Raw genomic sequence first — 14480 nt, 5'->3', positions numbered from 1 at the left:
GGACTTTGGGAGGTCGAGGTGGGAGGACTGCTTGAGCCCAGGAGTTGGAGGCTGCACTGAGCTATCATGGCGCCACTGTATTCCAGCCTGTACAACAGAGCAACTCTGTCTCTAAAAGAGAAAAATAAAAAATAAAGATGAGGATTCAGGATCTAGATCCCAAAGGGCCTCGAATGCCATGTCAACGATTTGATGCTATAGAGTGACTGACAAAACTGTAAACAGGCCGGGCGCGGTGGCTCACGCCTGTAATCGCAGCACTTTGGGAGGTTGAGGCCAGTGGATCACCTGAGGTCGGGAGTTCAAGACTAGCCTGACCAACATGGAGAAGCCCCATCTCCACACAAAATTAGCCAGGCGTGGTGCTGCATGCCTGTAATCCCAGCTACTTGGGAGGCTGAGGCAGGAGAATTGCTTGAATCCGGGAGGCGGAGGCTGCAGTGAGCCGAGATGGCGCCATTGCACTCCAGCCTGGACAAAAGCAAAACTCCATCTCCAAAAAAAAAAAAGTAAACAGGTGGTACAGGGACCCTCAGGGCATGCTGTGCTAGTCTGGGCTAAACTTAGGTTTTGGAGAGGGAGGTGACAGAGCTATGGGTCACCACCTGGGGGCAGGTATTGCAGGAAGAATCTAAGGGGTTCTACCTGGATGGCTGATTATTGAAAACAGTTTAAATGCTATGTCCGCAGGCTGCGACCCATTAACACGTGCTAAAAAGCCATTTCCCACAATCATCCCACACCATCCACACAGCAGTTCTGTGTCCATGAGGGAGCCAAGTAGTGCTATCTCTATTTTACAGACGGACAAAGTGTGAGCCAGAGGAGACAGACTTCGCCTCAGCCATGCAGGCAGGGGGCTCTGGTCACACATGACCTGAAGCCACGATCTGGGCTCAGAGTGCTTGGGGTGGCAGGTCCTCAGGCATTTGACGAATGTTCCAGCACCTTTTGAGGCCAGACCATGGAAACACAGAGACGGCCTTTGGCCTCTGAGTCATCTTGAAACTGGACTAGTCAGCTGGGTCACCTGGGCCTGGGACAGGACAGGCTGCTTTCTGCAGGAGGGAGGAAGGGGGACCCACTGACGGGCAGGTTTTCCTGTGTTCCCAGAGGCCAGCAGGGGGGCTTGACCCCAGAGACATGCCTATCCATGAGTACCCAAAGGGGACCCTGAGTTGGGGGCTGGAAGAAGGCCAGTCTCTCCGCCAATGGAAAGGGGCTGAGGGACCCTGCCCTTTGCTGCCTTTCTAAGAAGCCCCCAAATGCCCCCTCCTTCCAGCATCCAGGCCCTGTGCACAGCCGCAGCCTGAGTCATCATCCTCATTTGAATGGTGGCCGAGAAATCAGCCAGGGGGCTGCCCAGGGCTGAGGGCCAAGGCTTGGAAAAACAAGGCTGTTCTGTTACCTCCAAGCCGTGGAACGTCAAGGCCGGCTAGGGAGTGGGGGGCAGAGGGCAAGCAGAAGCAGGATCTGAAGGTGTCAACAGCCAGAGGGGGGCTTTGTGTGAGGGGTGGGGGCGCGGTTCAGAATCCGAGCTGTTGGCTTTTGTTTTCAAATGACCTGTTTAATCATTACCCTTTGCAATCAACGGGGAGCACAGGCTCCGTGGCAGAGGCTTGGCGACTATTTCAAATCTCCATACCCTACTGAGCAGCCGGAGAAGAAAGTAAACAAGATGCCACCGGCAGATCTGGCTCCATCTCGCAAACAATAGCCGGACTGAGCACCCGGCTCAGACACACACATCAAAGTGAGATTTCCAAGCAAGAACTTTTCACAGGCAGATAACAGGCTGGGATGGAATTATTTCCCTGTGTCCCTTGAGCTCAGTGCCAAAGGGGGCAGCCTAAGGGGGCTGTCATTTTCACGCTAACCTTGACCCGAAACGTATTCATTCATTTTGCAGTGAGGGAGAGCCACCACCGCCCCAAACCGCGAAAAACCAACCAGTAACAACTTTATCATTCCCTTTTAACAGTCACAATGGTGGGCAAACGAGACTTAAGTTACAGCAGCTAGCTGGCAGCTCACACTCCCCTCGGCTCAGGCTCCTTAAACAACAACAACAACGAAACCCTAATGCAAGCACCCACCGGGACTCACAATGTCAAACCCTTACCTGGCATAGGGAAAATCCAAGTGAGAGAGAGAGTGAGTGTCTGTGTGTGTGTGATTCCCTCTTTTACCTTCCAAGGCCTTCAACTATTTTTCCCCCTGCAACATCCAAGCCCAGCCTCAAGGCAGATGCATAAACATGCCTGCTCCTCCCCTTCTACGGTTGGGCAAAACATCCCCCCACCCCCTTTCCAGGACCCCAAGGAGAAAGAATCACATCCTCTGCAGCCCCTCCCTGGCCCTCGCCCACTCCCCTTTCCCCCCCCCCCCAATTCCAGGCCGTCCGCAGCAAGCCTCGTAGGCACCTTGAGATAAACACCCACTAATGATTTTATGATTTTCTGCTCTGGGTAACCGCGCTCAGCGGAATCCCTCCCCCCGCCGTGGCGACGGGGGCCGGCCCAACCGAGGGATGGGGGGATGGGGGCGTTAGTTTGTTTTTTCCACGGCCTCTTCCCCACACCTGTTTTTCATTCATTCATTCGTTCGTTCCTTCATCCATTCACGGATCCGTCACTGCAGCCGCCCCAGCCCCCCGGATTTCGGGGAGGGGGCTGCGATGGGGGAGGGGGTGAGAGATGGGGGGACGACAGAGGTGGGGGGTGGCGCACCGGGGGGTGGAGGGTTGCGGGGGGTCCGGGAGCCAGGACCCTGCGGCTCCGGCTTTGTCAGACGCGAGCGAAGCGGCGGCGGGGGCGGGGCGGGGGCGCTCCCGGGGCCCGAAGTTGTTTTCCGAGGCGCGACGGCGAGGACAGCGGCCCGGGGTGCGCCCCCTTTGTCTGTCCCCGGCCGGCGCCGCGTCCCCGCGCGCTCACCTGGTCTTGGAGGACAGGAAGGCAAGTTTGATCAGGCCGTAGGTGAACAGCGGGATACTCTCCTTGGCGACGCTGGCAACTTGCAGCCGGTGCTCCAGGATGTGGAGTTCCATCGTCCGCCCGCGCCCCGTCCGCGGCGGCTCATCCGCGGGGGGACGAGCCGCGGCCCCCGCCCCCTCCGCGCCCTGCCGGCACCGACAGCCGGCCCGGGGACCCGGGAGCTCGGCGCCGGGCGCGGGGGGCAGCGGCGGCCGGGCCGGGCCGGACAAAAGGGAGGAGGCCCGCCAAGTTGCAAGGGGGAGCCGCGGGGTGAGGGAGGCAGCGCCGGCGGAGCAGCAGCCGAGGGGCCGAGCGGCGGAGCAGCGGCGCGCGGCGCCCGGCGCGGGGAGCAGCTGGTGTTCGCTGTAACAAACAACTTGCCACTCAAACGCCGGTCCCCGGTGCGCATGCGCGGCTCGCGCGCGGCCTGCCGGGACTTGTAGTCCGCCTGGGGGGGCTCCCCCGGTGGTGGTGGTGGTGGTGGTGGTGGTGGTGGTGGTGGTGGTGGTGGTGGTGGTGGTGGTGGTGGTGGTGCTGCTGCCGCCGCCGCGGGGGCTGGGCGGCCGGAGCTACCGGCAGCCCGGTGCACGGGAAATGCAGGACGCGGGCAACCTCAGGACCACGGGGAAGGCCGAGGGGAGGCACGGGACTGGTGGAGCCAGCCTGAGCCTAGGCGCGCCCTCTGGCACCCACTCAGGCTCGGTACTAGGCGCTTGGATGTAAAGCGAGCAAACCAGACGACTCCGGTGCTGGAGAAGGCCCGAGTCTGGGAGCGCCAAGATGTAGGGCAATCGGTCATGAGAGTGCAGAGAAGCCAAACCGAAAAGCTTGCTGGGGACCCGGAGGGATGGGATTGACAGGTCAAAAGGGGTGACCTGGGGGAGAGGACACTCAGGCTGGGTTTTGAAGGATGAATGGGAGTTCGTAGCAAGGGAGTGAGGGCGCGCGGATGAAGGACAGAGGCCTTCCAGGCTGCAGGAACAGCGTGTCCTAGGGCACAGAAGCGTGAAAGCCCCCACGGTGCTGTGTTTGGCTTTGTTGCAGCGGAAAATGTGAGGGAGGAGAGAAAAGAGATAAGGCAGGCATAGTCACCAGGAGTCAGGTCGGGAGGGTCATGTGTGCAGAGCTAATGAGGTGGCCATTTATCCCACCGGAGAGCGGTTGATGGGGACTGCGAAGGCTGAACTCGGGGAAAATGTAAAGTGCGTCTGAGGCACTTCCAACCCCAGGGCCCACGCGCCCAGTCCACAGAGGTTCCTCCTTCACGGCTGTCTGGTTTTGAAATGTTCTGGGTTAAAGTGATTGGTGCTTCGACCTTTGGCAGAGTAATTTGGGGACGCGATGGGTGAGATCTATCTGCCAGGGCAGGCTGAGAACTCTCTTTTAGGGGAAAATTGCAGTTGTGCTCCCTCACCTTCCCTCAGCCCTCCTCTGTTAGGTAGGAACATACTAGGTTTTGCCATTTCCACAAAAGGGTGAAAAGCCTGTAATCTGTGGTAGATAGATCTTAGAGCATGCATATCCCCCTCCCACTTTATTTTCTTTTACTCTTTTTCTTTTATTTATTTATTTTTTAAAGACAGGGTCTAGCTCTGTTGCCCAGGATGGAGTGCAGGGGCTCAATCATAGCTCACTACAGCCTCGAACTCCTGAGCTTAAGCGATCCTCCCAACCCAGCTTCCCGAGCAGTTAGGACTACAGTTATGCCTAGCTAATTTTTTTTTTTTTTTACTTTCTTTCTTCCCCCCCGAGATGGAGTCTTGCTCTGTCGCCCAGACTAGAGTGCCATGGCGCGATCTTGGCTTACTGCAACCTCCGCCCCCTTGGTTCAGCAATTCTCGTGCCTCGGCCTCCCAACTAGCTGGGATTACAGGCGCAGGCCACCACGGCCGGCTAATATTTGTATTTTTCACCATGTTGCCTAGGCTGGTCTTGAACTCCTGACCTCAGGTGATCCACCCACCTCCGCCTCCCAAACTGCTGGGATTACAGGCATAAGCCACCATGCCTGGCCTTTTTTTTGTTTTGTTTTGTTTTGTTTTGTTTTGAGATGGAGTCTCGCTCTATCACCCAGGCTGAAGTGCAGTGGCGCGATCTTGGCTCACTGCAACCTCCCCCTCCCAGGTTCACGCCATTCTCCTGCCTCAGCCTCCCGAGTAGCTGGGACTACAGGCTCCCGCCACCACGCCCGGCTAATTTTTTTGTATTTTTAGTAGAGACCGGGTTTCACTGTGTTAGCCAGGATGGTCTCGACCTCCTGACCTCATGATCCGCCCTCCTCGGCCTACCAAAGTGCTGGGATTACAGGCGTGAGCCACCACGCCCAGCCTTTTTTTTTACTTTTTGTAGAGAGGGGTGTCTCACTATGTTGCTCAGGCTAGTCTCAAACTCCCAGCCTCAAGTGATCCTCCAGCCTCAACATTTTTTTTTAAAGCTTATCTGTCTCTCCCCGACGCAATCTCACCACCACAAAGGCAGTGATTTTTGTCTGTTCTCGGCTGTGTTCCCATTGTCAGCAATAGTGACTGGCCTATGAGAGACACTCATTCAATATTTGTGGAATGCATCAAAGCACCTATCTATGCCTTTAGAATCTAGAGATCTAGAAATCCCAAACAGAAATGCATTCAGGGGCCAGACAGATTACACAGATGTGTGAAGCAGTTGGCTATCAGATAGTTGGAAATGTGGTTGGGCACGGTGACTCACGCCTGTAATCCCAGCACTTTGGGAGGCCAAGGAGGGTAGATCATTTGAGGTCAGGAGTTCGAGGCCAGCCTGACCAACATGGTGAAACCTCGTCTCTACTAAAAACACAAAAAAATTAGCTGGGCATGGTGGTGCATTCTCCTGAAGCAGGAGAATCGCTTGAACCCAGGAGGTGGAGGTTGCAGTAAGCTGAGATCGCGCCACTGCACTCCAGCCTGGGTGATAGAGTGAGCCTCCATCTCAAAAAAAAAAAAAAAAATGTTGGAAATGGTACAGGTGAAGGGAAGCCTGCCTGAAGGCATAAAATTCAGTTTCTAAAAAAAAACAACAACTGGCAGGGCGCAGTGGCTCACACCTATAATCCCAGCATTTTGGGATGCCAAAGCGGCCAGATCACAAGGTCAGGAGTTCGAGACCAGCCTGGCCAGCATGGTGAAACCCTGTCTTACTGAAAATACAAAAATTAGCCGGGCATGGTGGTGTGCATCTGTAATCCCAGCTACTTGAGAGGCTGAGGTAGGAGAATCACTTGAACCTGGGAAGCAGAGGTTGCAGTGAGCCGAGATCGCGCTACTGCACTCCAGCCTAGGCAACAGAACAAGATTCTGTCTTAAAAAAAAACCCACAAAAAACAAAACAACAACAACAACAACAAAAAGCAGGTGAAACAAAACAAGGCTAAAGGCAAGATTTGGCTAGTTTTCTGACTTCTGCTCTAGATGGCCTAAGGTAGCATTTTTCAATCTGCAGGCTGTGTATGACCCATGTAGTGGATGGTGAAATCAATTTAGCAAGGCATGGCAATTATTTAAAAAAATAATTAAACAGGCTGGGTACAGTGGCTGATGCCAGTAATCTCAGCATTTTGGGAGGCCAAGGCAAGAGGATCTCTTGAGGCCGGGAGTCTGAGACCAGCCTGGGCAACATAGCAAGACCACTCATCTCTACAAAAATAAAAATATAAGAAACTAGCTAGATGTGGTAGCGTGCACCTGTAGTCCTAGTTACTCAAGAGGCTGAGGTGGGAGGATCCCTTGGGCCCAGGAGTTCGGAGCTGCAGTGCGCTATTATTGTGCTTGCTTGCTTGCTTTCTCTCTCTCTCTTTCTTTCTTTCCTTCTTTCTTTCTTTCTTTTTCTTTCTTTCTTTCTTTCTTTCTTTCCTCCCTCCCTCCCTCCCTCCCTCCTTTCTTTCTTTCTTTTTCTTTCTCTCTCTCTCTCTTTCTTTCTCTCTCTCTCTTTCTTTCTTTCTTTCTTTTCTTGAGACAGAGTCTCACACTGTTCCCCGGGCTGGAGTGCAGTGGCATAATCTCGGCTCACTGCAACCTCCGCCTCCCAGGTTCAAGCAATTCTCCTGCCTCAGCCTCCCAAGTAGGTGGGATTACAGGCATCTGCCACCATGCCCAGCTAATTATTTTTATTTTTAGTAGACACAGGTTTTCACTATGTTGGCCAGGCTGGTCTTGAACACCTGACCTTGTGATCTACCCGCCTCAGTTTCCCAAAGTGCTGGGATTACAGGTGTGAGCTACCGTGCCCAGCCGCAGTGAACTATTATTGTACCACTGGACTCTAGCCTGAGTAACAGAGTGAGACCGTCTCTTCAACAAAATGGAAAAATCCCCCCAAAAAGAAAACACAAAAAAATTTTAAATAGACTAGAAAATGACACAGTGTTGCATATAAAATGGGAAGGTTACTATTATCTTTTCTATACCCCAGGGCACTTTAATTTTGTCCATGTGTGTAAGGGGTGCGTGCATGTGTGTGTCTGCCTATGTGCACTAGAACTTGATACAAAGGTATGTTTTACTGTGGGTCTTGGTAAAAAATATATTTTTTTTCTTTTTTTTTTTTTTGAGACAGAGTCTTGCTCTGTCACCCAGGGTAGGGTGCAATGGCATGATCTCAGCTCATTGCAACTTCTGCCTCTTGGGTTTAAGCAATTCTCCTGCCTCAGCCTCCCAAGTAGCTGGAAATACAGGTGCACGCCACCACGCCCAGCTAATTTTTGTATTTTTTTGTTTGTTTTTGAGACGGAGTCTCACTCTGTAGCCAGACTGGAGTGCAGTGTCATGATCTCGGCTCACTGCAACCTCCTCCTCCCAGGTTCAAGTGATTTTCCTGCCTCAGCCTCCCGAGGAGTTGGGACTGCAGGTGTGTGCCACCATGCCAGCTGATTTTTGTATTTTTAGTAGAGGCGAGGTTTCACCATGTTGGCCAGGATGGTCTTGATCTCTTGACCTTGTGATCCACCCACCTTGGCTTCCCAAAGTGCTGGGATTTCAGGCGTGAGCCACAACGCTCAACCAATTTTTGTATTTTTAGTAGAGACGGGGTTTTACCATGTTGGCAAGGCTGGTCTCAAACTCCTGGCCTCAGGTGATCTGCCCGCCTCAGCCTCCCAAAATGCTGGGATTATAGGCATGAGCCACTGTGCCTGGCCTAAACTGTTTAAAAGCATTGTGGGCTTTATATTTCATCAAGCCAGACTGCCATAAAGTTTGCAAATTTAGACCACTTTGTTTTGACTTGCAGAATTGCTTTCGCTCAGTTGTATTTGGTGCTTAAGATTTCTGTGAAACTTCTGAAATTCATGTTGGGGTGTTAAGGAAATTGACCTCTGAGTTGTCAAGTCCTGAGGATTCAGGCTGGGACTGGGGTGAAGCAAGTTGAGGCACTTTGGGCCCTGAATTTAAGGAGGTACTGGCTTCCAAGGTGACACAAGTGTTGGATGGGCACCGTCCTGGTAGAATTCCCTCCTCTTTTGGTTCCTTAGCACTGCCCTTTTCTGGTCTTTCACTCATTGACTCTAGGTCTGCCTATGTGATTTTCATGGCTTTGGCCAATGGCGTATTAGCAAATCTGTTCCCTAAGTCCTGTGCATTGGGACTTGCCCTCTCGGAAAGAATGCTGCCCTGAGACCATCATGCTGTAAAGAAGCTTCCAAGAAAGATTACATGAAGAGTTCCAGGTGTTCTAGCTGTGTCAGGCCTCTGCCAACAGCTAGCACCAACCACTAGACCATGCTAAGATGTGAACGAGACCATCCTGGACTTTGCATCTGACTGTCTAACTGAATGCAGCCACACACACAAGCCCAGGTGAAACCAGAACTATCCAGCCAACCAATAGAAACATGACGAATAAAAAACAGCTGTTGGCTGGGCACAGTGGCTCACACCTGTAATCCCAGCACTTTGGGAGGCCGAGGCAGGTGAATCACAAGGTTAGGAGATCAAGACCATCCTGGCTAACATGGTGAAACCCCATCTCTACTAAAAATACAAAAAATTAGCCGGACGTGGTGATGGGCACCTGTAGTCCCAGCTACTCGGGAGGCTGAGGCAGAAGAATGGCATGAACCCAGGAGGTGGAGCTTGCAGTGAGCCGAGATCACGCCACTGCACTCCAGCCCGGGCGACAGAGCGAGACTCCATCTCCAAAAAAAAAAAAAAAAAAGCTGTTGGCTGGGCACAGTGGCTCACACCTGTAATCCCAGCACTTTGGGAGGCCAAGGCGGGTGGAGCCCTTGAGGTCAGGACTTCAAGACCAGGCGGGGCAACATGGCAAAACCCCTTCTTTACAAAAAAATACAAAAATTACCTGGGCATGGTGACGCACGCCTGTAGTTGCAGCTACTTGAGAGGCTGAGGTGGGAGGATCACTTGAGCCCAGGAGGTTGAAGCTACAGTGAGCCGTGTTTGCACCATTGCATTCCAGCCTGGGTGACAGAGTGAGAACCTGCCTCTGACAAAAAAAAAAAAAAAAAGTTATTTTTCGCCACTAAGACTTGGAATGGTTTGTTGGGTAGCAATGGATATAGCTGACACATCCCCACAGCCCTCACCTTTTCTCACTATGTGGGTGTACCCAGTCTCTGGCTTCTAATGTCAAGGGCCTCCAATTTGACACTTCCAGCTCAGAGTATGTTCTTAAGGCCCTGCCTCACTTACAGAACTTCCTAGTGGTTAGCTATGATGCATGGCAAACACACCTGGGAACAGTAACCTCAGCATACCTTGAAAATGACCCCTTGGTCTAAGAAGAGTATGTGTTGAAAGTTCTAAGCTAAGGAATCCAGGAGTGGCCAACCCGGAGATTCATTTCTTATCTATGAGGAACATCTGAACCCCTGGACCATCTAGGGGATGATGGCCTTTGTATGGGGTTAAATGAAGGTTGCCAGAGGGAGGGTACTAGGGGGAGGGTGCTAGGGGGACGGTGCTAAGTGGAAATGCTCTATAAACTGCATGCTTCTGTTTTTTTTTTTTTTTTGGTGAGACAGAGTCTTGCTCTGTCACCCAGGCCGGAGTGCAGTGGCGCGATCTCGGCTCACTGCAAACTCTGCCTCCCGGGTTCACGCCATTCTCCTGCCTCAGCCTCTGTAGTAGCCCGCCACCATGCCCGGCTAATTTTTTGTATTTTTAGTAGAGACGAAGTTTCACCGTGTTAGCCGGGATGATCTCGATCTCCTGACCTTGTGATCCGCCCGCCTTGGTCTCCCAAAGTGCTGGGATTACAGGCATGAGCCACCGTGCCTGGCCCAACTGCATGCTTTTTATAAGCAGGTGTGGTTCTCTTGTTCTGCCTGCCATGTCTGGACTACCCTGTAAGTCCCCTCAATAAACCCTATGTCTTGCTTGCTGGCCAGGCATGATGGCTCATGCCTGTAATCCCAGCATTTTGGGAGGCCAAGACAGGCAGATCACTTGAGGTCAGGAGTTTGAGACCAGCTTGGCCAACATGGTGAAAACCCCATCTCTACTAAAAATACAAAAAAAATTAGCTGGGTGTGGTGGCATGCACCTGTAATCCCAGCTACTTGAGGGGCTGAGGCAGGAGAATCACTTGAACCGAGGAAGCGGAGGTTGCAGTGAGCCGAGATCACACCATTGCACTCCAGCCTGGGCAACTAGACTCTGTCTCAAAAAACAAACAAACAAACAAACAAAAAACAGGCCAGGTACGGTGGCTCATGCCTGTAATCCCAGCACTTTGGGAGGCTGAGGCAGGTGGATCACCTGATGTCAGAAATTTGAGACCAGCCTGGTCAACATGGTGAAACCCTGCCTCTACTAAAAATACAAAAGTTAGCAGGGCATGGTGGTGAGTGACTGTAATCTCAGCTACTCGGGAGGCTGAGGCAGGAGAATCGCTTGAACCTGGGAGGCGGAGGTTGCACTGAGCTGAGATTGCACCACTGACTCCAGCCTGGGCAATAGAGTGAGATTCCATCTTGAAAAAACGAAACAAACACAGTACAAACCAAAAAACAAAACCCAGCTGGGTGCGGTGGCTCACGCCTGTCATCCCAGCATGTTGAGAGGCTTGAGTTGGGCAGATCACTTGAGGTCAAGAGTTTGAGACTAACCTGGTCAACATGGTGAGATCCCTTCTCTACTAAAATTACAAAAAAATTAGCTGGGAACGGTGGCATGTGCCTGTAATCCCAGCTACTAGAGAGGCTGAGGCAGGAGAATCACCTCAACCTGGCGGTTGCAGTGAGCCAAGATGGCGCCACTGCACTCCAGCCTGGGTGACAGAGTGAGTGAGATTATGTCTCAAAAAAACAAAAAAAAAAAAAGAAAAATCTCCAAGTATATTTGGAAGAGGTTGACCAACTGCCCTGATTTTCCTGGGACCAAGGAGAATTTCAAGATGTAAGACTTTCATTTTTGAAACCAGGACACTTTCCAGGAAGACAAGTTGCTCACAGGACTTTGAAATAATTTTGTTATGTAAATCTATGAACTCTAAATACAGATCGAGTATTGTGAATGAAAATTAAGCATCCAAACTGAGATGTGCTATCATGTGTAAAATGAACCCTGGATTGCAAAGATTATTATGAAAAAAATTTAAAGTATTTTATTAATAATTTAAAAATATTGATTATATGTTGAAACACTTTTTTTTTTTTTTTTTTCTGAGATGGAGTCTCACTCTGTCACCCAGGCTGGAGTACAGTGGCGCAATCTTGGCTCACTGCAACCTCTGCCTCCTGTGTTCAAGTGATTCTCCTGCCTCAGCCTCCTGAGTAGCTGAGATTACAGGCACACGCTACCATGCCCAGCTAATTTTTTTTTTATAGCAGAGACAGGGTTTCACCGTGTTGGCCAGGCTAGTCTGGAACCCCTGATCTCAAGTGATCTGCCCGCCTCGGCCTCCAAAGTGCTGGGATTACAGGCGTGAGCCCCCGCACCAGCTTTTTTTTTTTTTTTTTTGAGATGGAGTCTTGCTCCCTCGCCCAGGCTGAAGTGCAGCGGCACGATCTTGGCTCCTTGCAACCTCTGCCTCCCGGGTTCAAGTGATTCTCCTGCCTCAGCCTCCTGAATAGCCGGAGCTACAGGTGCACGTCATCATGCCCAGCTAATTTTTGTATTTTTGGTAGAGATGGGGTTTCACCATGTTGACCAGGCTTGTCTCGAACTCCTGACCTCAGGTGATCTGCCTGCCTCAGCCTCACAAAGTGCTGGGATTACAGATGTGAACCACTGTGCCTGGCCAAAATGCTAATATTTTGGCAGCACTTTGGGAGGTCGAGGCAGGCGGATCACTTGAGTTCAGGAGTTTGAGACCAGCCTGGCCAACATGGTGAAATCAAACCCCATCTCTACTAAAAATACAAAAAAATTAGTTTGGTATTGTGGCAGGTGCCTATAATCCCATCTACTTAGGAGGCTGAGGCAGGAGAATTGCTTAAACCTGGGAGGCAGAGGGTGCAGTGAGCTGAGATCATGCCACTGCACTCCAGCCTGGGTGACAGAGTGAGACTCTGTCTCAAAAAAAAAAAAAAAAAAAAAAAGAGCAGAGTGAAGTCAGCACCCAATTCAACACGGCAGGTTCTAGAGAGGTTCAAATCATGATGGGGCAGGGTGTGATGAGGGGATGTCACTTCTGTTACAGGCTATTGTTAGTCCACACTTGGTCTGACCTAGTAGCCTTCTGTGCATGGCGGCCACCCGGCATAGATTTTGATGATTTCCCATGTCACGAGCCCTGTCTTCACAAGGTAAGCTTCTGCAGCCTCCCTGTAGCTAAGATGCAGGCACATCAGACCTGTGTACGGCTCAGGTTCAGAAGTGAGCAAAAGGTGCATGGATGGGATTTCAGAGAAGGCAGCAGGGATTTGTCTGGTAACAATTACTATATACTACATAGCTCACACTTAGTGGAGAAAAATGACAAAATAGCCCGGTGCAGTGGCTTATGCCTCTAAGCACAGTGGCTCATGCCTGTAATCCCAACAACTTGGGAGGCTGAGATGGGAGGATTGCTTGAGACCAAGAGTTTGAGACCAGCAAGATCCTGTCTTAAAACATTTTTTTTTAAAAATAGCTGGGGATGGTGGCACACACCTGTTTTCCCAACTACTTGGGAGGCTGAGGCAGGAGAATCACTGGAACTGAGGAGTTCAAGGCTGCAGTGAGCTGTGATTGCACCACTACACTCTTGTCTGGGCAGCCAGGCAAGACCCTGTCAAAAAGAAAGAACGAAAGAAAAGAAAGACAAAAGAAAGAAATGAAAGGCCAAATTAAAAAAAAGAAAGATGAAAGAAAGAAAGAAAACAAACATGAAAGAAAGAGAGAGAGAAAGAGAAAGAAAGAGAGGAAAGAAAGAAAGAAAGAAAGAAAGAAAGAAAAAGAAAGAAAGAAAGAAAAAGAAGAAAGAAAGAGCAGGAAGGAAGGAAAATAGGAAATGACATTATATTAACTCATGAATTCTTTTTTTTTTTTTTGAGACGAAGCCTCACTCCATCACCCAGGCTGGAGTGCCATGGCACAATCTCAGTCACTGCAACCTCTGTCTCAGGCAATTCTCATGCCTCAGCCTCCCAAGTAGCTGGAATTACAGGTGCACACCACCATGTCCAGTTAATTTTTTTGTATTTTTAGTAGAGACGGGGTTTCACCATGTTGGCCAGGCTGGTCTCAAAGTCCTGATCTCAGGTGATCCGCCTGCCTTGGCCTCCCAAAGTGCTGGGAGAATTCTACTTTTTTTTTTTTTGAGACAGGGTCTCACTCTTACCCAGGCTGGAGTGCGGTGGCATGATCATGGTTCTCTGCAGCCTCAAGCGATCCTCCCACCTCAGCCTCACAAGTAGCTGGGACTACAGGCACACACCACCACACCTGGCTAATATTTGTATTTTTTGGTAGAGATGGGGTTTCATCATGTTGCCCAGACTGGTCTCAAACTCCTGATCTCAAGTGATTCTCCCACCTCTGCCTCCCAAATTGTTAGAATTACAGGTGTGGGCCACCGTGCCTGGCCTGAACTCACGAATTCTATAGGTTGTGAATTCAGACAGGGCCTGTGAGAACAGTCTGACTTTGCTCTGTGGTATCTGGCCTTTACTTGGAAAGACTTGAATCCTTAATGCTGGCGGTAACTTGGATGCCTGGGGGCTGGGGTCGCCTGGAAGCTTCTTTGCTCTGTGGTATCTGGCCTTTACTTGGAAAGACTTGAATCCTTAATGCTGGCGGTAACTTGGATGCCTGGGGGCTGGGGTCGCCTGGAAGCTTCTTTACTCTGTGTCTGGAGTCTGGTTGACGGGTGCCTCTCTCCATGGGGCTAGGGCTTCTCACAGCTTGGCAGCTGGATTCCCAGAGAGGACATCGCAGGGAGAGTCTGGAGAGCAAATGTGCCAAGAAAGTCAGCTGGAAGCCACATGGCCTTTTATGACCTAAACTCAGAAATCAAGCTGGGCGCGGTGGCTGCCGGATGCGGTGGCTCAAGCCTGTAATCCCAGCCCTTTGAGAGGCTGAGGTGGGCGGATCATTTGAGACCAGGAGTTTG

General features: G+C 51.2%; 1 protein-coding gene across 1 annotated transcript in view; it reads right to left on the bottom strand.

Moving 5' to 3' along the window:
- Window positions 1-3139, bottom strand: part of CASTOR2 (cytosolic arginine sensor for mTORC1 subunit 2) — a 67716-nt gene extending 64577 nt beyond the window's left edge. The window contains exon 1 of the mRNA XM_024249430.3: window positions 2934-3139. Within this exon, the coding sequence (XP_024105198.1) occupies window positions 2934-3046 (113 nt within the window). The 5' untranslated portion in view covers window positions 3047-3139. The remainder of the gene's footprint in view (window positions 1-2933) is intronic.
- Between the last annotated feature and the right edge of the window lie 11341 nt (window positions 3140-14480).

Source organism: Pongo abelii, chromosome 6, assembly GCF_028885655.2.
Source record: "Pongo abelii isolate AG06213 chromosome 6, NHGRI_mPonAbe1-v2.0_pri, whole genome shotgun sequence".
Taxonomy (NCBI): domain Eukaryota; kingdom Metazoa; phylum Chordata; class Mammalia; order Primates; family Hominidae; genus Pongo; species Pongo abelii.
Note: the sequence above shows the minus strand (reverse complement) of the source record. Positions and strands in the feature narration are given on the sequence as shown.